Genomic DNA, 23,934 nt, shown 5'->3' on the forward strand with positions numbered 1-23,934 from the left:
GCGTGTGGGAGGCGCTGCCCTGCATTTCAGGGAAAGGATTGCGTGGTGGATTGCAGCCAGGACCCAGCCTGGAGTCGTAGATCTATCAGGTAATTCAGGTAGGACGGGAGCTCAGGAGGTTTCTGGTCCAACCTCCTGCTCAGAGCAGGTTCCTCGGGGTGTTACTGGTCAGAGCTGAGAGCATCCGAGGGAGGAGAGGGCACAGCCTGCCTGGGCTCCAGCCCAGCTGCTTCCCTGGCCTCCTGACCCCAAGGCTGAACCTCTCTCGTTTCAATTTACACCCGCCCAGAGAAGCTGTGGTTGCCCCATCCCTGGTCCAGATCCACGCTGGACAGGGCAGGGGGTAGGACTGGATGAGATTTAAGGGCCTTTCCAGTTTAAACCATTCCATGATTCTCTGGTTCTGTGACAGCCTCTGCTCCCTTTTTCTATCACCTGTTGAAAAGAGGCCTTTGTTTGGGAGAACCAGCCTGCTCCTCCACCCTTGGCTCTTGACCCCTGGCGCAGCCAGGGTGCCTCTCCAGCTGTCTTGACCCCTCCTAAAGAAACCCCTGCCTCAATTCTGGTGGCACCATTTCTACAGAAACAAAATGTGCATTGTTGCTCCTAGTCTGAATGGAGTCTTGTGCTCCTCCAGCCTGCTCACCTGCCTCCCACTGCCCACCAGCAGACTGGGAGCTGCTGTGGCAGGGCTGGCAAAGCCAGTCAGCTGCAGGAAAGCAGTGCACGAGCTGCTGATGGTACCAGGGTGCAGCACAGGAGCAGAGCCAGCCTGCAGAGGTGCAGACACAGGTCTTGGGTGCTTGCAGAGAGCTGTGCATACCAAAGGTTCCGTGGAGCAACCAGGACAGGACTGCCTGGATTATCCTGTTCCAGAATCATGAGAACGCCCTCAAAACCGCACAGGTGGTGGTGCTGCCTGCGTGCTGCCCTTCTCCCCTGTTGTGCCCATCAGCTGAGGTGAGGGCAGCTGGCTCATCCAGCACGTCAGGGGCTGTGGCTGTGCATTAATGCAATACTTTGTGGCACTTAATTGCTAATGGCTTACACTGCCCTTCAGGTGCGGAGTGGGAGCGATGGGAATGCCGCCTGCATGGAAAGGGATCCAAGAGACACTTTGCTGCTGAAGGTGGAGTGTGTTGACACATGAGGCAGCTCCTTGTCCTCAGTTATCCTCCTCCATCCATCAAAAATACTGCTGTGGGCTGTTCTGTTAGGGTTCTTATCTTACAACACCGGGGTGCAGCGTGTTATTTTTGTGTTACCTATTCCGCAGGGATTTCCTTGAGCAAGAGATGAGGGTTTAACCTTTGGACTCATAGAAATATCCACCCTATGCTTTGACTGTATTTCTGTAACCAAAGAACCCTACTGGAAAGAATGTCTGGTTTTCCTTTGATTTGACTGTAGAGTGTGGGGAAGGATTGGCACGGTGGGGATGGTAATTCCATGTGCAAATTCAGGCTCTGGAGAGATTAGCGCGGACTGGAGTTCGTTTCTTAATTATAATGAAAAAAGTAAACCCAAATGTCAAATTACATCTTAGTGAGATTTAAACATAGAATGTGGCTGCATTAGCCAAGACATTTGTCACAACTTGAGGAGATTTACGCTGTGTCTCACAGTCAGAGCAGCCTCCAGACAGCCCTCATCACGCCGTTAACTCTTACCACTTGTTACTCATTTGGATAAAGCCCCCGTGTTGACTTTGGATTTTCTTCCATGTTGCAGAGGCTGGAAACAGGAGAAACTGCTAACTCCATGACGGAGCAGTGGTGTTTGGTTTTGTTAAGATACTCAGGATCAGTTTCTTATGGATTTTCTGCTCTGCTAACGCAGTTTGCAAATGTATGTGGTGGAGGCCAGAGCGATTCTGAAACTTCCTTGGAACCTGAGTCAGGAATAAAAGCTGTGTTGGCTGATGGTGGCTGTGCTTGGCTGCGGGTTTAGGAGAGGCACAAATTAGGCTGTGTCTTGTGGCAAAGAACAAGGTAAGCATTTAGGTAAGGTTGTGGTGAATGAGTGTGGAGGAGGAGGAGGAGGAGGGTCAGGGGGGCCCTTCTGGCTCTGCACAGCTCCTGACAGGAGGGGACAGCCGGGGGGGGTCAGGCTCTGCTCCCAGGGGACAGGGACAGGAGGAGAGGGAACGGCCTCAGGCTGGGCCAGGGCAGGCTCAGGGTGGGCAGCAGCAGGAATTTCCCCATGGAAAGGGTGCTCAGGCCCTGGAACTGCCCAGGGAGGGTTGGATCCGCATCCCTGGAGTGTCCAAGGAAGGGCTGGAGGTGGCACTCGGTGCTCTGGGCTGGGGACACGGTGGGCATCGGGCACACGTTGGACTCCACGGGCTGGGAGGGCTTTTCCCCCAGCGCTGCCGGACCCGCTGCCAGCCCGGAGCCGCGGCCGCTCCCCACTAGATGGCGGCTGAGACCGGCCACTCATGGCCCCTGTGCCCCGGGGGTGGCACAGCACCCCGGGGGTGGCACAGCGCCCCAAGGGTGGCACAGCACCCCGGGGGTGGCACAGCAACGCGGGGGTGGCACAGCGCCCCAAGGGTGGCACAGCGCCCCGGGGGTGGCACAGCACCCCAAGGGTGGCACAGCACCCCGGGGGTGGCACAGCGCCCCAAGGGTGGCACAGTGCCCCGGGGGTGACACAGCAACGCGGGGGTGGCACAGCGCCCCAAGGGTGGCACAGCACCCCGGGCTCTGGGCAGCGGGGTGAGCCCTGCCCGCACCCACGGGCTGCTGGTGCTGCTCGGAGCGGGGACAGCGCTCACCTCCTGCTGTGTCCCCAGACCCAGCACAGCCCCAAACCTCCTCTGTTCCTCCTCTGTTCCTCCTCTTTTCCTCCTCTCTTCCTCCTCTCTTCCTCCGCTGTTCCTCCTCTGTTCCTCCTCTGTTCCTCCTCTGTTCCTCCTCTTTTCCTCCTCTCTCCCTCTTCTCTCCCTCTTCTCTCCCTCTTCTCTCCCTCCTCTCTCCCTCCTCTCTCCCTCCTCTCTCCCTCCTCTGTTCCTCCTGTTCCTCCTCTTTTCCTCCTCTTTTCCTCCTCTTTTCCTCCTCTTTTCCTCCTCTCTTCCTCTTCTCTCCCTCTTCTCTCCCTCTTCTCTCCCTCTTCTCTCCCTCTTCTCTCCCTCTTCTCTCCCTCCTCTCTCCCTCCTCTCTCCCTCCCCTGTTCCTCCTGTTCCTCTGCCTCCCCCTCCTGCGGTGTGTCCCCTCATGGCTCCTGCACACGGCTGCTCTGGCCGTGGATGTGCCTCTGGAGCTGGCCGAGCCCTGCTCCTGTGCCAGTGCTCCTGGTGGCACATCTGTCCGTGGGCCTGGAGCTCCTCCAGCCCTGCTGCTGGAGATGCCCCCAGGTTCGTGTGGCAGTGACAGCAGAGCCCAGCCCCACATTCCTGCCCAGCACACCTCTCACCTCCTCCTTGGATGTTGCTTCTGGGAATTCTTTCAGAAATTGTTTTTCATTTTCCTTGCCTAATTATACGAAATGGTGAGAGATTTATTTCCCAGTGGAAACGCTGTCTCTTGAACTCACTCCAGTGCTTTCAAACTCGGCATTCCTGTTATTTTGGCTCATTCAAAAAATAAATTCACTTGAAGGACTTCAGTCCCAGCGTGTCTGCAGGGGGATGGACAGGCACCCACTGCTCACCTTCCCAACCCCTTGTACTGCCCTGGGGCTCACTGGAGCTGCAGATCTGCTTTATCATGTGAGTTCATTCCATCTCAGTTGTCAGAGGTGGTAGAAGAAGCCTCACCCAGAGCATCTTTGAGCACAGATGGTGTCTGTGGCCTGGGCTCTCTGCACAGGGAGCCTGTGGGCGAGTGCCGGAGCCATCCCCGTGTTCTCTGCTCTGCTCTCCCAGGGTCTGCTCCGTGCCTGCCTCTCCTGTGTCTTCCCTCACAGCCTTTTTCATGCTGAACTTTGATTATGCTCTCAATCCCACAGACGTGTTTTTGTCAGCTTTCTGGAAAATATGTTTTTTTTGTGTGTGCTCTGTCTTGCAGTTTTTCATGGCCTTCATCCTGCCTGGGTTTGTTTGCTTATAGCAGATTTCTTTTGTTGTTCTCTATGACCTGAGTCATTCCTGTTGCTGCTTCTCCATCTCCCTGTCTCTCTCTTTACTGAACAGAACATTTTTTCCCCCACTCTGCTCACTCCTAATGTCTAAGTTTCTATTGTTTGCTGCTTCTCTTTGCCTCTACTCTGTTCCCCAGCCCAGACAACCCAGTGAACTTTCCCTGAACTGGTGCTCAGCCTCTCCATGCTCTGGGGGCATCGGTGCCACCCCGCAGGCGGGGAGCCGTGGTGATGGTGAGTCCCACTGGGAACAAAACTGGCCCAGGGGAGCCCCTGCTTGGCATTTTTTTTTGCACCCCACAGCTCAAGATTATTGCCCCAATTTTTTTTTGTCCTTTTTGGGGGCAAGGTAGTAGCAGAGGATCCTCAGAGAAGCATGGTCCATGTCATGTTCCATGCTAGTTCTGGGATCGCGTGCTCTTGCCGCTGCTCCCTCATTCCCCCTCTCCTGTTTGGTAACCCTTTAAGCCTGTAATAGCAGTAACTTTACATGGAGTTTGTAAGCTTTTATTTTGCTTCTAAAGAACTTAAGCCAGTGAGGTCTTAAGCCCTGACTTCAAGCTTTTATTCCTGGTTCCAGCAACTGCTGCTTCAGTGGCTGCCGGCTCGCCCAGCTGGAGTCACTGCGGCTGCCGGGGTTTGTGCTCTGCTTAAGGAGCTGTTTCAGAGAAAAATACTTAAGAGAAGCATTATAGATGATTTTAAAAAGAGCAAAGAGCCCTCTGGATTGCTTTTACACACCTACAAGTGCTGTCCCACCCAGTTCTGGCAGGTCTGTGACCCCTTGTTCCAGCTGTGCTGTCGGGGGTGTCCAGGAGCAGAGCAGTGCTCCTGTCTCTGGTGTGAATGCCTCGCTGTTTGTGTAATGCATTCCTTGCTCTTCCCTGGGGCCTGTGCTGCAGAAATTGGCCACGAGAGTTTGGCTTTGCCTGCACACTGGGGTGGCTGGTCCCAGGACACCAGTGGGGAGCCTTTGGGAGAGTTTTGTTCTCCCTTTGGGAGATGTTGCCTCTGCTGGGGACCCGGTGGCAGCCACTTATCTCCTTCTGTGTGATGTCACTGCTGATACCCCCGAGAGGAGCTCACAGGGGGTCAGGGCTGGGGATGTGGCTGTGGCTCCTGGTCCACAGGACGTGGCACAACACACGTCTCCTATGTGGGACAGCCACCAGCTCTGCTGCAGGTGTGTTCTTGGGTTTTGGGTTCAGGCTGAGGGTGAGTGCGGTGCTCAGGGGGTGGGATGGGTCTGTGGGGTGCCTGGGCAATGGGGATAATGGAACCTGGATTGCAGCACAGATGTGGAACAGGATGGAGCAGCTGCTTGCAGCAACTTGTTTGTGAGCCTGGGCCCAGAGAGGTGAACCAGCCTCAGGGCAGGGAGCAGGGTGCTTGCATCCAGAGATTTCGTGTCGTGGTTTGGTGGGAACTTGCTGTCCACCCTTCAGCCATGCTGGCAGCCTCAGCAGGGGGGCACAGAGGCTCAGCTGGAGTGACAGATCAAAGAGAGCATACTCACTTTCCTTTCCTCTCTTTATCACCTCTGCTTCGAGTTATTTGAGCAGGCAATTCAACAAACATGTAGAAATTCAGGGAATAGCTCCGTGTTGGGAGAACAAATTTCCCTGCCATTTTAAATAGGCTATTAGAGCATTGTTTCCTACTTTAAATTAAAAATTAAAGTAAATGGTTCATGCTACGATGACTCGCAAAGCCAGCCTCTTCCATTATTTCCTCCTTTATTGGGTCTTACATTTGGTTTTAAGCAGTGATTTACTGTCCTGCTGCAGCCCCACCACCTTCCCTCACCCCGGGGTTTTTCTTCTCCCAGCTGCAGCCCCAGAAGAAGGTCTTTGGACTCTGCTGTTTTGATAATTTTATTTCTGTGTTCACCCTCGTTTTGTCATTCCTGGCAGATCTGTGTGTGGAGCTGGGCTCTGCAGGATCAGGAGCAGGACTGGGAGCAGGACTGGGAGCAGGACTGGGATCAGGAGCAGGACTGGGGTCAGGAGCAGGATTGGGATCAGCAGCAGGATTGGGGTCAGGAGCAGGACTGGGATCAGGAGCAGGACTGGGATCAGGAGCAGGATTGGAATCAGGAGCAGGATTGGGGTCAGGAGCAGGTATGGGATCAGGAGCAGGATTGGGATCAGGAGCAGGATTGGGATCAGCAGCAGGATTGGGATCCAGCAGCAGGATTGGGGTCAGGAGCAGGTATGGGATCAGGAGCAGGATTGGGATCAGGAGCAGGATTGGAATCAGCAGCAGGATTGGGGTCAGGAGCAGGACTGGGATCAGGATTAGGATCAGGAGCAGGCAGGCTGCAGGCTCAGGCCATGGCAGGGTGGATGTGTCCCACGCTGTCTCACAACCAGTGCTTGTTGGATGGTGGAAATGGTGGTGGGGGAGTGTTGGCAGCCCCTGGGGTGGGGTACAGGCAGGGCTGAGGGTTTCCCAGGGAGGTTAGGAGTGTTGTGGAATTTCAGGTCCTGTCTGGAGAGGGATAAACATTCTGCTGCAGTTTTGGAAAGGGACATCAGGAGTCCCCCACTGGGCTGGCTCCCAGGTCCAGGAAAGAACCTTGTGCAGCATCCCAGGATTGGTCCAAGAAACTTCTGCAGCCACCCTGGGCTTAGAGAAGTCTCTCAGGATGGGACTGTGTCCCCTTTCTGCTGCTTTCCTCAGAGCCCCACACGTGTCCCCAGGTGCAAATGGGGGATTGAAAGGGGTCTCACCTCGGGGATGTCCCAGTCCTTAAAGCTCCAGGCAGTGGTGACTGAGCCAGTCCTGGCACGAAGCCACCACCCTTGTTCGGAGCACCCGGGCAGTGTCAAAGCTCTTTCACAGAGGAGGAGCGCCAGGCACGGCTGCATTACAGTTATTTTAAAAATAAAGATGACACTGCCATTTAAAATTAGGCCGGTTTTGATGTGTTGAGAGCCCGTGTTCGTCAGCAGACGTTGGGAGGAGGAAGGGCGTGTGTGCTGGCTGGGGCTGGCCGGGCTCCAGGCAGAGCTGCTGGAGGAGGATGTGCAAGTTGTTGCTCAAGCATCCTAGAAAACTTGGAGGAAGCTTAGAGCAGTAGAAGTTTTCACTTTTAATCAGTTATTTAAGTGATCCCAACATGTCTCCTTCGCTGGACCCGCTTAAAAATGCTGCTCTGGGAAACTTTAGGCGCTTTAGTTATTCCAGAAATGCATTTTGTTGGAGCAGTTGACCTTTAGCTGTGTTATTCCGAGGCTGCTGCGTATGTGACACGCTCTGCTCCCCTCGCTCCCACACACCCCCCAGAGTGGCTGCTGCTGCATTCCCTGTTCAGAGTGAGCCATGGGAAGCTGACAGTTTGACCCAGGTGATTTTTTTCCCTCGTTCTGACCCAGGTGATTGTTTCCTTGGGTGACAAACACAGTTATATAACTGCGCTGAGCTAAGCAGCCCAGCTGGCTGGCGGGGAGCCCGGCTGGCCTCGGCTCCAGAGGCCCTTGGGAATGCCTGCACTTGTAATAAAATGTGGGCTTGTTTTTAATTAGAACCATCCTTTAGCTCAGCTCCGAGAGACAGAAGAGCAAGACCCATGTAGGGGATTCTAAGCCCCCCAGACGCTTCATTTTTGATAGATTTTTCTTTTCTGTCTTTCGATCAGGCTATAAGTTTGGGTATAAGTTTGAAGCTGAAATTTATGTTGGAAGGAAGGAGCAGGAGAGAGAAAGGGGGACACCAGGTGGGAGATGACTGACTGCGATGAACAGTAGGTTGGGAGGAAAGGAAGGAAGGAAGGAAGGAGCTGCCAGGGTCCCTGGCCACCCTCTTCCAAATGAACAGCTTCGTCTGCATGACATAAACCAGCATTTCACAGTGGGTTTCTGCTGCCCTGCCAAGTTCTCCACTTGGGGAAGTAAGGCATAATTTTCCCTCCCCTCCTGCTGCAGAGAGGTTTGCAGGGATGTGGGCTGGGAGAGATCATACTCCTATCTATATCCTTCTGGCTCTCAGAGCAGGGAAGGTTATTTCTAACCACAACACAGTGTAGTCTAGCTCTGAAAATCCTGCTTGTAGTACGAAAACCTGGCTCTCAGACAGAAATAGAACAGGGCTGATAAGGCAGAGCCAGGAACAAGGGCTGATTTCATCAAGGTTGCCAGGTGTCCTGCTTTTAACAAGGAAATAGGCTTTTTGTACATGAGCTTTGCTGGGGTGCTGCTGCAGGGCCGTGAAGCAGCTCCGCAGTGCCGAGCTCAGGGGCAGGTCCGGAGGGTCCACCTCCCTCTTCTCTCCTTCCTTCTCTCCATTCTTCCTCTGACCCTTCCCTGTTGCTGCAGGGACAGGATTCAGGGTGCCCCCCCTGCCTCAGTGCCATCTCTGGGGGCTCTCTGGGTGCCAGAGCTCCAGCCCTGCTCTGGCCATCCCTGTGCCCGTGGAGGGCCCTGCTGGGGACTCTGGGGACACGATCAGGCACATCCCTGGTGCCCCAGTGAGGAAGGCATCAAGAGGAGAGACTTGCAGGTTCTGTTGCAGGGCAGTTGAGGTGTGGAGAGGGACGTGTGGGATCCCCAGCTTTCCCTGCTCGGGCTGTGAGCTCCGGGGTGCTCGGGGTGCTGCAGACACCCAGCAGCAGCTGAGTCAGTCGGGGTGGCCGCACTCCAGCTGGAGCTCTGCTCTCCAGCCCATTTGCCCTTCTAAAAGGGTTGCAAAACACTCATGTGGGATGTCTGTGCTCCTCCTGCCCATGGCTCCCCAGACTGTTCCAGCGTGGCTGGGAAGCCACTTGGGCTACCAGGTCTGAGGGAAAGCCATTACCCGTTAGGCTTGTGCATCTCTTGAGCTGAAAGTTGAAAGACTCATTCCTGGCTGTTTTGAGGATTTCTGAATATGAATCACAAGGAAATTGCATAACACTGCAGCATTTCCTCCCATTGCTCTGGACCTTGCAAACACCCTGCTCCCCCAGGGAGACCAGGGAACTCTGGCAGGACTGGCCCGTTCTGAGAGTCCAAATGGAAAGTCTGGCTTGATGGGAAGCACCAGCACCAGTGAAGGGAGTGGGAGGTGGAATCTTCCACGCCAGGGCATGGAGTCGAAATCCCCCTCTCTGCAAACCAGAGCTGCTGGCCTCCTGGTCTCCAGTGCTTTCCTTAAACCCCTCTTTCCTCTGAGCAGCTGGAAAATCCTTCCCTCTAGATTTTAGCCATCAGGCAGAATTTCACGCCAGTGTTGGAATTGGAAGGATTTTGGGAACTGTGCTAAACACTGCAGCCTCCAAGGGATGCAGCTTAGGTTGGGCTGTTTTGGATTTTCAACTTTAAAGGAAAGTGAATGAAGCTTAAAATGAAGCAAGTGCCATAGGAAATCATAGCCCATGTCTTGTGGAGGTTAATGAGCACCATGGGCAACAGCATGACCCCTGAAATGAGGAAATAAAAATGAAATTTCTCAACATCATCTTTTTGTAGTTCCCCTTCCAACCCTCATACTTCCTTTTCCTTTTCTTTTCCCACAGTCCAGTGTCATCCCGAACCACTCACATACCCATTTGCTCTTTGCAGTTTGTTTAGGATCAGGTTGGAAAACTGATGGGTTGAATTCTTCTTGATTTGATGGGTTGAATTCTTGGGTTAGGTTGGAAAACTGATGGGTTGAATTCTTGATTTGATGGGTTGAATTCTTGGGTTAGGTTGGAAAACTGATGGGTTGAATTCTTCTTGATTTGATGGGTTGAATTCTTGGGTTAGGTTGGAAAACTGATGGGTTGAATTCTTGATTTGATGGGTTGAATTCTTGGGTTAGGTTGGAAAACTGATGGGTTGAATTCTTCTTGATTTGATGGGTTGAATTCTTGGGTTAGGTTGGAAAACTGATGGATTGAATTCTTCTTGATTTATCAGTGCACAAGCAGGAAGTGCATCAGATGATGAAGAGTGGCTGTAGGACTGTTTTAGGCTCTGGATGGTGCCTGAGGGGTGTTTCAGGCTCTGGGTGGTGGCTCTTGGTGGCTGTAGGAGTATTTTAGTCTCCAGATGGTGTCTTTCAAAGGATTTCTGATTAGGGAAATCCACAGCTGATGTTTGCATGGTGCACAGCCCCAGTGTCGGGTGTGTGGTAGTGGCAGGGCTGAATTTTGAGGGGGCAGGAGCAGGTGCAGCACCTGCATTGCTGCTTCTGCCCAGGCTTTGGTCCATGAGCAGTTTGGGACATCGATCCAGGAGCAAACACTGGGTGTGAGTGAGTGACCCCCAGCTCATCCCTGGGCTCATCCCTGTGGCTCCAGGGGAGCAGGGAGCTGCCTCCTGGGCTGTGTGCTCCTCTACCACACCCTCAAACATCTTAGAGCTCTTAATCATCCCTATAAAACCATTTCCTCTGCAAAACATAGCATGTATTTGGTGAAATGTCTCAGCAAAGGAAATAACTGGTTCTTTGATGAATTATCTTAAATATCAAGTTCATAATTGAGCATAGTGCAAGTGTCAAAGTAGTCATGAGTTGTTACTGCTCTCATAAAATTTATCTTTCTGGATTACTTGCAGATGCATCTTGGAATTTTTCAATAATAGCTTGTAAAGGCCTTCTTTAAGCTTCCAAACAGCAATTATCCTGCAGGAATGAAGCAGCAGTAGCTTCTGCTAAAAAAAAATTATACAATCTGGTTTTGTTCAGGATATTTGACCATCAACAGTAGGAGTTTGGAAAACTAAATACAAGCTATCAAAGTCTGTACGTTTTTTACTATCCTAATATATATTTTTTCTATACACATCACTTCTGAAACTGCCTGGGAGAATATTTTGGCTCTGGAAATACAATCAAGTGGGAATAATTAGTGAGAGCGAGATGTTAAAGCATGGCAGTGCTGCAGGGCAGGGATTTGTCTCCACGTTAGTCACTAGTCCCAATTCTGGGAGTTTTATAACCCAGCCTGTTCTCACACGTGTCCATGGCCCACAGGCCCTTCACCTCCCAGCAATGTTTCTTCCCTCTGATTTCCCACCCTTTGTCAGTGACTAATACTGGGAAGTGAAAGAAGTTTTTGATTTCACGAGAAACTCTCTGGGTTTAGGGCTGTTTGCTCCAGAGTGTGTTAACAACAGGAAAAAACAGTGTGTGGGCATCGAAATGCACTCATTTGATGGTGTTTTATTGTCTGGCCTGGTGCTGGGCGATGTGTGTGTCTGCAGAGCTCCTGCCTGCCTGTCCCCAGCAGAGCTCCCACGAGCTGTGTGTTGGATGCTGTCACCCTGGGAGGTGGCACTGTGCTGTCCCTTTGTGTTCCCCTGGCCCACAGCTGTGTGTGTGAGGCAGCCACAGCCAGCCTGGGCATGGGAATGGTGCAAAAACATCTGAGAGAGAGGGTGAGGGCAGGGGGAAATCAAACCCAGCACTCGGCAGTTGTGTGGAAGAGGGTTCAGAGAGCTTTTCCAAGGTGCTCCCAGCCCATCTCTCCTGGGACAGAGCTGCTGCAGTCCTGGGCTCGGTGCCATGTGTGTGGTGTGGGGAATAGCAAGAACCTCTGTAAAATTCTGCACCCTTTCCCGGGGGGAGGTTGGTCCATGAACTGACTCACATGTGTGTGAGGCTTAATCTTCAAATGCATCCTTCTGCTTTAAGCCCTGCCTGTTATCAGAGCTGTTTTGGAAAGAGTGGGATATCAACATCCCCAGGGCCAGGCTGGGCAGGAGCGACCTTTGCCAAGGCACGAGCCCAAGGGGTTGCCAGCAGAGCAGGGGTGACCCTTGGGCCACTGGAGGAGCCTCACTCCTGGACCTTTTCTACAGCAGCCCTTTCCTCAAACTTGGAAACTTTCTCTTGTCCAGAAAAATCTCCCTCTAAAAGATTTGAGGCAGCATAGGAAAAGTATTTGTTGGAAAAGGAAGGGATGTTACAGACTTGGGGCTTGGCTAAAACCCTGCTGGTGTGGAGTTGTGCTAGTGGATTATCAGAGACAATGGATAAAAGGTTTGTCCTCGATACAATGGGTGCAGGGTGCCAGTCTCTGTGTTTTATGGTTGCTGTTGACCTCTGTGTGAAACGTCCCTCTTGCTGTGTGCACACTTTGCAATTAATGGCAAAAGCATGTTGTGTTTCCTTGTCTGCCCTTTTCCCTTGTTTTAAGAGCAGTCTCTGGTGATAACAAGCTCTGTTGTTTCATGGATCCAAACTGGAAGAGCAAACGTGCAGGCAGAGGATCTCCCCGGAGCTGCTGTGCTGTGCACCAGGAGTTGGAATGGTTTAGGTTGAAATGGTTAAAAACTCATCCCATTCCACCCCCTGCCATGGGCAGGGACACCTCCCACCATCCCAGGGCGCTCCAAGCCTGATCCTTTGCCGTGTTTAGTGTCACCTGTGTGTGGGGGTGAGCCAGGGCACGAAATCTGTGTGTGATCCCAAGGAAGGGCCGTGTGTCTCCAAGCCTTTGAGTAACAGGCTGAGCCCCAGTCCCTGCAGTGAGCCCTCAAGAGAGGCTCTGAAGTTGGGGGGAGAACTTCCTTAGGGAAGGCTGACTCCGTGCTGGGGCTGCAGGGCTGTCGGGGGAGCCTGCGGGTGTTTTCCTTCCCTCTTTCCACTCATTTAATTTTCTTGATATAAACACTGTTCCTAGAGGAAAACTCACTTGCTGACTGCAGCTGGTTTTGCTGCTGAATCATCTGCTGCTTGCCAGATGTGGCTGATGGATTTTCTCCTGCAAACAATCATCTCTGCTTGGTCTCGTGTTACGTAGCCAGGTGTCCTGGGAGGGGGGGAGGGAAGATGCTCCTTGGAGGGGTCAGTCCCTGCCCAAACTCCAGTTTTGAGCTGCTCCATTGGATTCCTGAAGGGAGGTGCAGACAGGTGGGGTCGGTCTCTCCCACCGGGCAGCACTGACAGAACAAGAGGTCACAGCCTCAGGCTACGTCAGGGGAGGTACAGGTTGGATATTAGGAAAAAAAAAATTCACTGAAAGAATAATAAAGTACTGGACTTGTCTTCCCAGGGAGGTGGTGGAATCACCATCTCTGGGTGTGTTTAAAAAAAGACTGGACGTGGCACTTGGTGCTATGGTCTGGTTGAGGTGTCAGGGCATAGGTTGGACTTGATGATCTTAGAGGTCTCTTCCAACCTCATTATTCTGGGATTCTGGGATTCTGGGGATCTGGGATTTGTGCTTGCCCATTTGAGCACGTCCTGGGTGATCCAGGGTGTCCTGCCATGCTCTGGCTGGTGCCCAGCAGGACAGCTCAGGAGCAGCCTGTGTTTGGGTGACCTCCAGGGAAGGGACCTGTTTATGTGCCCTGCTGGTGGCACGCCCTGTGGCACACAGCCTTGCTGGGTGGTTTTGGTAGCAGTGGCCCTTGGGGCACCCTGGCTGGGCAGCACAGTGAGCTCTGCTGTGCCAGCAGCGCCTGAGCCTGGCTCTGACCCTCTGAGAGCACCACAGGAGCTCCCCAACCTCGCCCTGCAGCTGGATGGAGCTCCTGGGGCACATCCCCACAGCAGGGACCCTTCATCCCTGCGGGTGCCAGGGGCTGGGATGCCTGGAGCCGAGCCCTGCCCGTTGCTGCTGGGTGTTGCTATCAACACTGCCTTTGGAAGCTCGCCCTGCCCGCTGGCTATTTCAGGAGGCAGCATGTGATGCAGGCAGCTCCCTCTGCAAGGGGGCTCCCAGCCCTGTTCCCAGCAGCTTGCTGTTCAGTGGACACCTCCAGGGTGAAAAATGCGTATTTTGTGATTGGCTTTTTTGCAAATATTACGCTGAATGTTATATGTGTAATGTTAGGAAGTTGTGCTGTATTAATTCTCTTAAGTGGTGTGTTAAATGCAGTTTTAGGTTATAACATAATGTTAAAATAGAAACTCTGCGATGTAAGGTATTTTTACTAGCTGAAGAAAGGGATGAGATAATCAAGAAACTCTTCACACAGAGATAACAGCAACAGGGCACACAAAGAGTTACAGCCTCCTTATCAGAAAAGACAAACATCCTTCCACCTTCTCTCCTCTTTATGGAACCACCAGGATTAAGGGGAAGAAGTTGACAAAAAACAGAAAAATTCTTAATTAGCAATGAATTTCTGCACCCTGTATGAGATGTATGAATATGCAACAGGCTGTTGCTTTTAAGGGTTGTTCCTTTGTTCACAATGCGTGGTTTTGACAGCTCAGGGCCCAAAAACATCCAGACATCCATAACTCTTTGCTTTTTTATTGTCTCATAGTGTCCTAATCCTCATTGTCCAAATTTTTATTACTCTAATTTTATTACTATTTTTTAATAACTATTTTATTACTAATAAACTTTTAAGATTTTAAAAAACAAGTGATTGGTGTTTCTCACATCCAGGGTGCTGCTGGAGCACTGTGATGTGTTTGTGTGTTCCTGGTGGCACTGAAGGATTACTTTAAGCCATTTTACTCTGTTGAGCTGGAGAAATACAACCTGTCTGAGGGCTGATCTTCTTACAGCTGCTCTTGGTATTATCCTGGGCTTTTAAAGTGCCCTCACATCTTGACTAAAACCTCCTGCCAGTGTTTTCCCTTTTTGTTGTGTCCACTGAAGTGTCACTTTGATCTCCAGCAGCCAGTGGTGGTGTGGTGATGGGGGTGGGAGGAGGAACATGGGTATTTGAAGGCTGGAGAGGCTTGGGATGGAGTCCTGGTGGTGGCTCTGCTGCTGTGAGCAGTGCTGGATGCGTTCAGGGCCTCATCCTGCTGCACTTCTTGTGCTCTCTAAATGAATGTTTCCTTTTCCTCTCCTGCTCTTTGCCTGACTCGTTTGCTCAGGCTGTACCTGAGGTGGTTGGTACCTGCTCCCTGCCCCAGCTGCCCCTACCAGAGGTTCCTGTAATGCCCAAAAGGGAATTGCCTGCTTTGCTCTACATGTGTCTTTCAGGAGAGGAGTCGCAGGATCATGGGACAGTTTGGCTTGGAAGAGACCTTTAAAGGTCATCCAGTCCAACCCCACCCTCATTTTGTTTAGAAACCTCTGATTTCTGTTTTTACCTGGTCCATCCCGTTTGCATTCTTTCCTTTTAAGAGCTGTCCTGGTCAGCATTGTAACATAACTCCAGAGCTGGGCCAGCCCAACATTTGTGTGCAGGAGGTCGTGGTGGTGCCTGGGGACCTGGCTGCTGGGGGAGGTCCTGGCAGCAGCCACGCTGTGGTGGCACCAGCTGTGCCAGCAGTGCCAGCCCAGCTGGAGCCAGGGTCTTCATGAGGCTTTCTGCTTGTGTTTTCCAGGTGTACAACTCGAACAAGGACAACCAGAGCGAAGGCAGTGAGTATTTCTTCTCAAGCCTGACCCCTGAGAGGTGGCTGAGCTGTGGGAGGGGTCAGCAGGAGGTGCTGGTGACACTGGGCTCTGCTGGGCTCCCTGGAGCTGGGGGGGTGACAGGGCTCAGTGTGGGGACCCCAGGGTGGCCCCAGGCAGAGCTGAGTGTGGCACCCAGCAGGGACCAGGGGCAGAAACCTGCTGGTGGGACCTGGGGCTGTGGAGAGCAGTGCCAGGCAGTCCCTGCACCCCTCAGGGTGTGTCCCCTCCTGCCCCAGTGGCACTGCAGGGGTCTGGTGGCCTTGGGACCTGCTCCTGAAGTTCAGCAGAGGGATCAGGTGACACCTGGGACCAAGCAGCTCTTCTCTCTGAGCCAGAATGTGCAGGGTTGAATGTGTCTTTCCAAAGGGGAATTGGAGCAGAAATAGAGGAGTAAGGAGGTCCTGCCCTGTCAAGATTGTCAACAAGAGCCCTTAAAAATAAAAATCTTTTTGTTGTAGTTCAGGCAATCAAAGCCCTGGGTCAAGAAAGCATTTGTTTTTCTTCCTAGAGGAGCAGTTGCACCTGGTCCTGCCTCTTACATCCTGTGTTTTAAAACCCTTAATTGAGCCATTTCCCAGTAGGTTGGATTTGCCATAATTGCAATACTCCAGCCCCAATCCCTTCCCTGCTTCCCTCAGAGCCAGCAGTCAGGCAAGCCCAGGTTGGTGTTCAGTGCTTGGTTCATTTTGGTGCTGCCTCAGACACGACATTTTCATCTGGAGCCCAAGCATTTTTCTCTCAGTAATTGGTATAATTTGCAGCTAATGTGCCTCACACCCATTTCAGCCCTCGCACAAAGCGGCCTCTTCCCCCTCTCTGCTCTCTCCTCTGTGGTTTCTCCTTCCCTTTGATCCTCTCTGGCATCAGCTGCACATCCATCTTTTCCTGCTTGTATCCCCTGGCTCTGTGCCTCCCAGGTGATGCCAGCAGAGCTCAGTGCTGTGCCTCAGCTGGAAGGGCAGCACAGCCAGTGCCCCTGGGGAAGGAGCTCTGCTAGAACAGCTCCTCTGGTCTCATTTTCCCAGAGGGCAGAAGGAGTTTGTGGGGTGCAGAGCCCAGGGGTGGCTCAGCTCCGTGCTGCCTGGCCATGAGCTGTCAGTGCTCTGTGTCCCTGCACACAGCCCTGGCTCTGCCAGCTCTGTACCTGCTGGTTTGCCTCACGAGACCGTTTTGATGGCCTCTCTTAAAAATGAGACTGTTCCTCCTTGTCTGTCCTTCCTGGTTCTGGGAGCAGCTTGGGACCCCCGGCTGAAGGTGCTTCGGAACCCTCTGCTTGGGCTGGGGCTGCCACTGGTGTGGGCAGAGGGCTGAACTGCTTCAGCCTCGTGAAATCCCTGCTTCAGAGCTCTGCCTGCCTCCCCAGCCACTCTAAAATTGATTCAGCAACTGGCTCTCTGCCAGCAGCCCTTGATCGAGGCTCTTCCTCTAAGGACTTGCAACGAGTGTGGTGATGGAGGGGTCTGGATGCAGCTCCTGCCCCTGGCACCCTCCGTGCCTCTGCTTCCTGCCTGCACTTCTGGGAGCCTGGCAGTGCCTCCCAGTGCTGTGGTGGCACTTTTCAGAACGCTGTAATGCTGCAGAGCTCCTGGGTTTTGTGTCCTGCTGTGTGGCCAGATGGCCGTGGGCCTGTGGGTGATTTATCTTGGTGTGCTGCAGAGGGGGAGGAGGCCGAGCAGAGGGGCTGAGTGCTGTCACTGAGCCACGAGAGCCAGGGGAATTCAGATGCTCCAGTTTGCTAACCAGAAGGACTTGCCCTGCTCCATGGAAACAAATCCTCCAGGCCATTTGTGCTTATTGCATGGAACAGCACAAAATTCCTCCTTTCCTTTCCTTCCCACCATTTCACTCTCCATCTTCTACGTCCACTCTTGAGTCCCTTTGGCTGCCCCGTCTGCTCTGCCCTTGTCTGGGTGCTCTGGCCCTTCCCAGCAATCACAGTCATGGAATCACAGAATATTTTGGGTTGGAAGGGCTTTAAAGCTCCTCTTTTCTCCTCCCTACCATGGGCAGGGACACCTTCTACTGTCCCAGTTTGCTCCAAGCCCTGTCCAGCCTGGCCTTGGGCACTGCCAGGGATCCAGGGGCAGCCCCAGCTGCTCTGGGCACCCTGTGCCAGGTCCTGCCCACCCTCACTGTAGAAAACTTCTTCCATTTCTCTAACCTAATCTGACCCTCAGTCTTCCTTTCCCAATCTTGGCTCTAACTGGTAGTTAGAGCCCTGAAAACTCATTTCTGGTAACACTTGAAAGCTCATTCCTCGGGTCTCTGCTTCATGATTTCCCTCCTCCTCTGTGGTTCTTATTTCCAAAATGTCTTTGAAAGAATTCAAACCAGAGATGGTTACATGGCACAGGAACGTGTGGTGGGGAGGCAGAGGAGCTGCTTTGACCTTGCACTGCCCTGACACACAGCTGGAGCCAGCCAGGCTGACAGAGCTGATTCAGCCCCTTGGCCCCTTCCCTTTACACTGATATGTCACATCAGTGTAAAGGGAAGGAATTAATGGATTAAATAGAAATAATCTGCCAGGCAAAAATAGAAAGGGATGAGAGCAGTTCAGTATGCTGTTGAAGGTCAGATGAGCATGGGGGTGTGTGGGCAGCAGCTGCTGTCCAGGTGATGTGTGTCACCTGTGCTGATGTAAAATGTTTCTGGGTGGATCCCAGCCCGGGCAGGGCATCTCCTTGGACTCTGCTGCTCCTGGAGGAAGAGCCTGTGACACGTGTGGTGGCCTGGAGCTGAGCCTCACACCCTGCCCTGAGGAGGGAGAGCCTCAAGGGAGGCTCTTCCACGTGGCCTCAGCCAGGCAGGGACAGTTCAGATTGGAAATTTATTCTCTGGAAGGGCTGTCGAGCCTTGGCACATCTGCCCAGGGCAGGGGGGTCCCCATTCCTGGAAGGGCTTTACAGCCATGTGGATGTGGCTCTTGGGGACAGAGGTTAGTGGTGGCCTTGGCCGTGCTGGGGGAATGGTTAGACTTGGTGACCTTGGGGAGCTTTTCAAACCCAGATGATTCCATGGATCTGTCATCTGGGCAGCAGCAGATCCAGATCTGCCTTTGATCTGGACCACTGAATCATTGGTAAATGACTGAGATAAAGAGCAGATGCTCTGAGAGAGGGGAAATCAAGCTTTTACAATGCTCATTAGAAGTTAAATTTAAGGATGTATAAAGGCACTTTGGATATTTAATCAGATATTATTTCTGGATATAACTCTTGCAAATAAATCCCCGGCCTTTCCTGATCCAGAGCTTGACAGTGAGTGGAAGAGCTTATTCATGTGCTTAGGGGGATTATGCCAGGTCACTTCATCCAGAGGCACTGCTGGGTCTCCTCCTCCTCCTCCTGCTGCAGGGAGCTGGGATCCCAGCCCTGCCAGCCGTGGGGTGGGGGGCCCTGCAGGGTTATGGAATCACGGGATGGGAAAGGACCTTAAAGATGACCCAGTTCCACCCCCTGCTTCCCATCTTCCACTATCCCAGGTTGCTCCAAGCCCTGTCCAACCTGACCTTGGGGGCCCAAGCACGCAAGGGGCTAAGGGAAAACTGCTGGCTTGTGGGATGGCTTGGCACCTCCAGTGGGTGGCAGAGAGCCTGAAGCAGTGATCCAAACTGTCAGCCCCACGCAGGGATACCCACGGGTCACACAGTGCCCAGCAAGGCTGACCAGAGCTGCTGAGCTGGGTTTGCTGGAGCCAAGAGAGTTTCCACACCAGGGTTTTGAGCTCCTCAGGTACCCTTGTGTTTATCAGTGGCCTGGGAATGGCAGCTGTGCCCTGCTGCTGATGGCACGTTGGCTTTGTGCTGCATCCATGCTGGGAGCCCTGAGGGTGCCCAGCAAAGGGCCCTGCAGCTTCTGGATTGTCCTCACGTCCTGTGGCACGGGCATCCTGCAGCTCGTGTGCTTGTGTTGGCTCGGCGCTTCGGCCTGCGTGCCCAGAAAAACATAATGGAGCTGTTTTCCTTTGCACTGCTGTGGGTCCCCGTGCCTTTCACCAGACAGAGCCCACCCCCAGCAGAGCACTCCGAGCCAGGGCTCAGGAAGGGGCTGTGAGCTGGCAGCTGCCCATGGACGGGGCACGAGAGCAGGGGAATGCAGAGCAGGGAAGCTGCACGTGCCTTGCAGAGGGCACTGCCAGCCTGGGCTGCGCTCCCTGCCTGCCCTGCCCTGCCCTGAACGAGTTGTGGCTGTCACATCACAGCCTTCCCTGGGCTCTGGAGCCCGGGGTGGCTTTGCCCACCCTTCCCTGAGGGGCTCCTGCCCTGTGGAAGGTTTTTTTCCAAACCTTTCTGTGGGGAGGAACTAATTTTCCCTAACAAATGGCTGGCTGTGGGCAGTGTTTTCCAGGCAGTGATGGAAAGCTCTCTGTGGGATGAATCCTTCCAGCAGGTGTTGGGGTCCCTGTATTAGTAATTCCTTGAACCTAGAAGTGAAAACCTGCATTGGCACAGGTGAATTGAGTTCTACATCCCATTAACTCTCCTGTTTGAGCTCTCACTCTCGGACTGAGGCAAGGCACCTCACGTGCCATTTTCAGGGATTTGTTGTGTCCAAATGTACAATTTCATTTCTTTCCAAGCAACCTGTTGTCAACTTTCCAGACAAATTTGGGTTATCTCACCTTGATCCTAAATTAATTTTTGTCCACCTGCACTGGTGGATGCCTGGCAGAGCCCAGGGCAGGGCCTGGTTCAGAGGGATGTGGAGGCTGGCATGATGATCAGTGTTTGCCCGGGTTACAGCTGGTACAAACTGCTGTTCTTGTGTTTTTCTGCCCTCGTTTGTCTCCTCCTGGTCTGGGCAGTGGTGGATTGCTGGGATGGCAGGGATTCAGGAGGAGCCTGGTGCTCCCTGTGAGGGCCTGCCCTGCCAGCTGTTCACCCTGCTCTCTGCCCTTCCCCTGCAGCTGCCCAGCTGGACAGCATCGGCTTCAGCATCATCAAGAAGTGCATCCACGCTGTGGAAACAAGAGGTAGGGCAGCCTCGGGCCGGGCTTGCTCTGGGGCAGCTGTTGGCAGTGGAGCAGTTGCTCTCCTGCCCTTTTCATGGGCAGAATGATTCATGAACCCTCACACCCACATCAGATGAACCCATAACGTGCCGGGGCCGATGCTGAGAAGCGTTTGCCCCACGGCTGGGCCAGCAGGGACTCCCAGACGTGGGGCAGAGTTAGCAAAAAACACCCTGGGTGTGCCAAAGGGGGGTGTTCACTCCAGCATCCTTCCTGCAGGAATGCTGCCAAGCACGTCCTCTCATGTGGGATTCTGTCCCCAAAAGCTCTTGTGAGCCTCCTTGTGTACAGGTGGGATTGTCCCAGCCCCGCAGGGGGAGGTGACATGCAAAAGGCTCAGACCTCAACCTGAAAAACTTGACACAGCAAAATTTTCCCAGATTGTCCTGGCTAAGTGCAGATCCTGCATGGGGCTGCCATGGCTGTGGGAAGGAGGAAAAGTGTCCTCAGATCCTTATTCCTGAGCTAACTGGAGGTAACTCTTCTAATGAAAGGATACGTGAAAACCTTGATATCAACCCCAAATTTTACATTCTTCTGTGGCTTTGTATTTGATAGGTGAGAAGGTTTCATTGGCTTTGCTATTTGAGAAGCCAAAGAAGTGAAAGAAATCTTAGCAGCTCTTGTGACCTTCTGCTGACAAGTTCCTTGTTCCTCCTAGGGATCAATGAGCAGGGGCTCTACCGGATCGTCGGGGTGAACTCCAGAGTTCAGAAGCTGCTGAGTATATTAATGGGTGAGTAGCTGGGATTTTGGTAAAGGCAAGTAGACTGTGCTGCTTTGAAGCCTGGCCAAGCAGGAGCAGAGGCTCTTGTCGGGGTCCCTAATGGTGGTGACTGTGCCCTTAGGACCATGTGCTGGCCGAGGCCGGGAGGTCCTGGGCACCGTGGGCAGGTCTGAAGGTAGGACTCGTGTAGGACTGGCTTCACCAGCTCCTGCTGCAGTCACTGGTGTCCTGCTCACACATGCTCTGAGTTCTGGCAGCCTTCCCAAATGCAAACCAAAATCTTCAAAGAAATAGCTGAAAGCTTTGGCTTTTCATCTCCTACTTGCCCCCTTGTTCCCAGCACCCTTTGAAATGATTTTCTCCTGGATGTTGCATGCTGCCCGTGGCTGTTCTTGCTTTCCCCACGGACTTTCTTGTGCCTGTTTATCTCAGTCTTGCCCAGAGTTTTCCAGCATGTGTTTCCCTTGTGACTGAGACATTGGATCCTGCAGTTCTGGATGCTCCAAGCTGCTGGGTCTTGGCACAGCAGAGGTTTGCTCTGGCTGTGGGGACAGAACCATTTCAGCCCTGACCTCACAGGCAGCATTTCAGTCCCACAGCTGCAGCCCTGGACCAGTCTGTCCATCTGTCCAGACATGCCTGAGACACAACAGTGGAAGAGAGAACAGAGCTGGGCTGGAGCAGGGAGCTGCCCTTGGCCAGTCCTGTGTGATGCTGCTCAGACTTGGCAAGCCACAGATGAAATAGCTGTAGGAATAGGGAAACAAATGCTTACGAATTTGCTAGTGCCCTATTGAATGTGTTTGTTCCTCCTTGGGGAAAATGCGTGGCATTTCTGGTCATCTTCTTTCCCTTCACTTACTATCTTTCCTTTTCTACATGATTTCCTTTTCCTTGTCCTCACAAAACTCCAGTGCTCCTTTCTCTGCATATTTCTTCTTGCAGAAGGTTTTTCATCTGTTCTGTTTCAACATCTTCTCCTTCTCCTTTTCCGATTCCTCCTTCTTTTCCCACCATTAAGGTGTTCAGTGAGCAAAGCCCACGGTGGCTGTTACAGCTGTCAGTGTTAACCTGTGGAAAACAGATAATCCAGGTGATTGCAGTAGAAGGGCAGGGCTCCAAATCCGGGTGCAGGGGACCTCGTTGCTGTGGCATTTGGAAAGTTCACTGCAGTCACGAGAGCTGGTGCCTGGTGCTGTTATTAGAGAAGTTTGGCACAGGCTGGGGATGTGAAGGTGCCCTGCAGTCCCGGGGCTGTCCTGTGGCACACACGGTGGGCACGGGGACAGCACCAGTCCAAGAGCACTGCTGATAGAAACAGGCTGGCCTGGTGCCCCGGGGCAGGTCCTGGCAGGTCCACAGCCAGGTCCTCGGGTGATGCTCGTCGGCACATCCCACGGGTGGCAGGGCCATGGACCCCGTTCTCCTGTCACAGAGGTGTCAGTGCTGCTGTCAGTCCCCGGGCTGTGGCAGATGGCAGAACTGGCCTGGGTGAAGAGCTCTGCAGAGCTGGGAGGGATTCAGTTTTGGACACCATCCAGCATCCATTATCTCCTCAGCCACTGAAGCCACTCAGCTGTCACCCTGGTGGCTCCTAAGGAGGTGATAAATTGCTGGTGCTTTTCCTTTGTCCTGGTGTGTCCTCGTTGGTTGGTGGTGCTGGAAGCCCTGCTGGAGGCATCAGGGCTGGCAGTGGGACCCTCTTGGGAATCCCCCACGGTGTCGATCTTTGGGGTGCTTTGCAAACCCGTGACTCCAGAATTTCTCCAAATTGTGGGGGATTAAACCTCCATCAGGTGTTTGGGCTGTCTGTGAAGTCAGTGTCACACGGAAACGTGTCCCTTGTCAAACCCCATCTGTTCTCGCTGCCCTCGGGCTCCTCCTCAATGGAGGAGCCAACTTGTGCTTCCACTGTCAGGTTTCCCTTATATTTAGAAATGAATGTGGGCAGCGTTGCTGCTTCACATACAGCTGAAATGGCAAAAAGATCGTGTTTCCCTGAGCTGCTGTCAGTGACTGTGCTGGGAAGGGCTTGGGCAGGGTGTCCTGCAGGAGGTCGGCGTGGTGGCCCCAGGGCACTGCTCCCCGCGGGCACAGGGGGGTCAGGGCAGCCCCAGCCCCCGGGTTGGGTTTCAGGGCAGATCTTGTCAGGGTCCTGACTGGGGTGAAGAGGGGGTGCTCCCAGGGCTGGTGGGGGGGGCAGATCATCTCCCCAGCATTCACTGGTACCATGTGCCATCGAAATGTGGACAAAACCCAACAAATAACCAAACTTTCATCAGTGGGGGCTCCCATGGGAGGGTTTATTGTGGCAGTGTGGGGCCCCAGCAGGTCTGAACTCTGCAGAAGATGAGTTACAGCATCCGATCTGCTCCTGCTCCCTTGCCACGTGGGCCATAAGGGCTGGGAGGGGGGCTCCTTCCAGCCCCTCACTGCTGGGCTGTGTCATCCCTGAGGCTGTTTTGGAAGTGTCTCCCTGATGATCACACCGGGGTGATGAGGTGCTTCCCCGGGGTTGTTCCCCTCACCCTGGAGAAATCTGGGGGAGACATCAGATCAGGGATTGGCAGCAGAAAGCAGCTGCAGGGTCAGTGCTGACTGTGGCTCTGGGTGCTTTTCCAGCCCCTGACTCCACCTGGCCCCAGTTCCTGTGGAAGTGTGTCCTTGTGGGAGGCAGGGCTGGCACGGCCCCGCTGCCTGGGCAGACAGATGCTGCAGCTGCAGCCCACGGCGGCAACTTCTTGCAGACTCATAAATCTGAGGGTCAAGGGGAGCTGATTAACTGCTCTGAGCCTTTTCATGGGACTGACTGTGGAATTTCACCTCGTGTTCCATG

At 53.3% G+C, this 23,934-nt stretch overlaps 1 protein-coding gene across 2 annotated transcripts in view; it reads left to right on the plus strand.

Moving 5' to 3' along the window:
• The window catches only part of ARHGAP26 (Rho GTPase activating protein 26), a 106,957-nt gene that overhangs the window by 35,520 nt on the left and 47,503 nt on the right, over positions 1–23,934 (plus strand). For both annotated transcript variants that reach the window (XM_053956944.1, XM_053956945.1), the window contains exons 12-14: positions 15,286–15,322; positions 20,267–20,332; positions 21,033–21,107. In XM_053956944.1, coding sequence (XP_053812919.1) covers positions 15,286–15,322; positions 20,267–20,332; positions 21,033–21,107 — 178 coding nt within the window. The remainder of the gene's footprint in view (positions 1–15,285; positions 15,323–20,266; positions 20,333–21,032; positions 21,108–23,934) is intronic.

Source organism: Vidua chalybeata, chromosome 15 (assembly GCF_026979565.1).
Source record: "Vidua chalybeata isolate OUT-0048 chromosome 15, bVidCha1 merged haplotype, whole genome shotgun sequence".
Taxonomy (NCBI): Eukaryota; Metazoa; Chordata; class Aves; order Passeriformes; family Viduidae; genus Vidua; species Vidua chalybeata.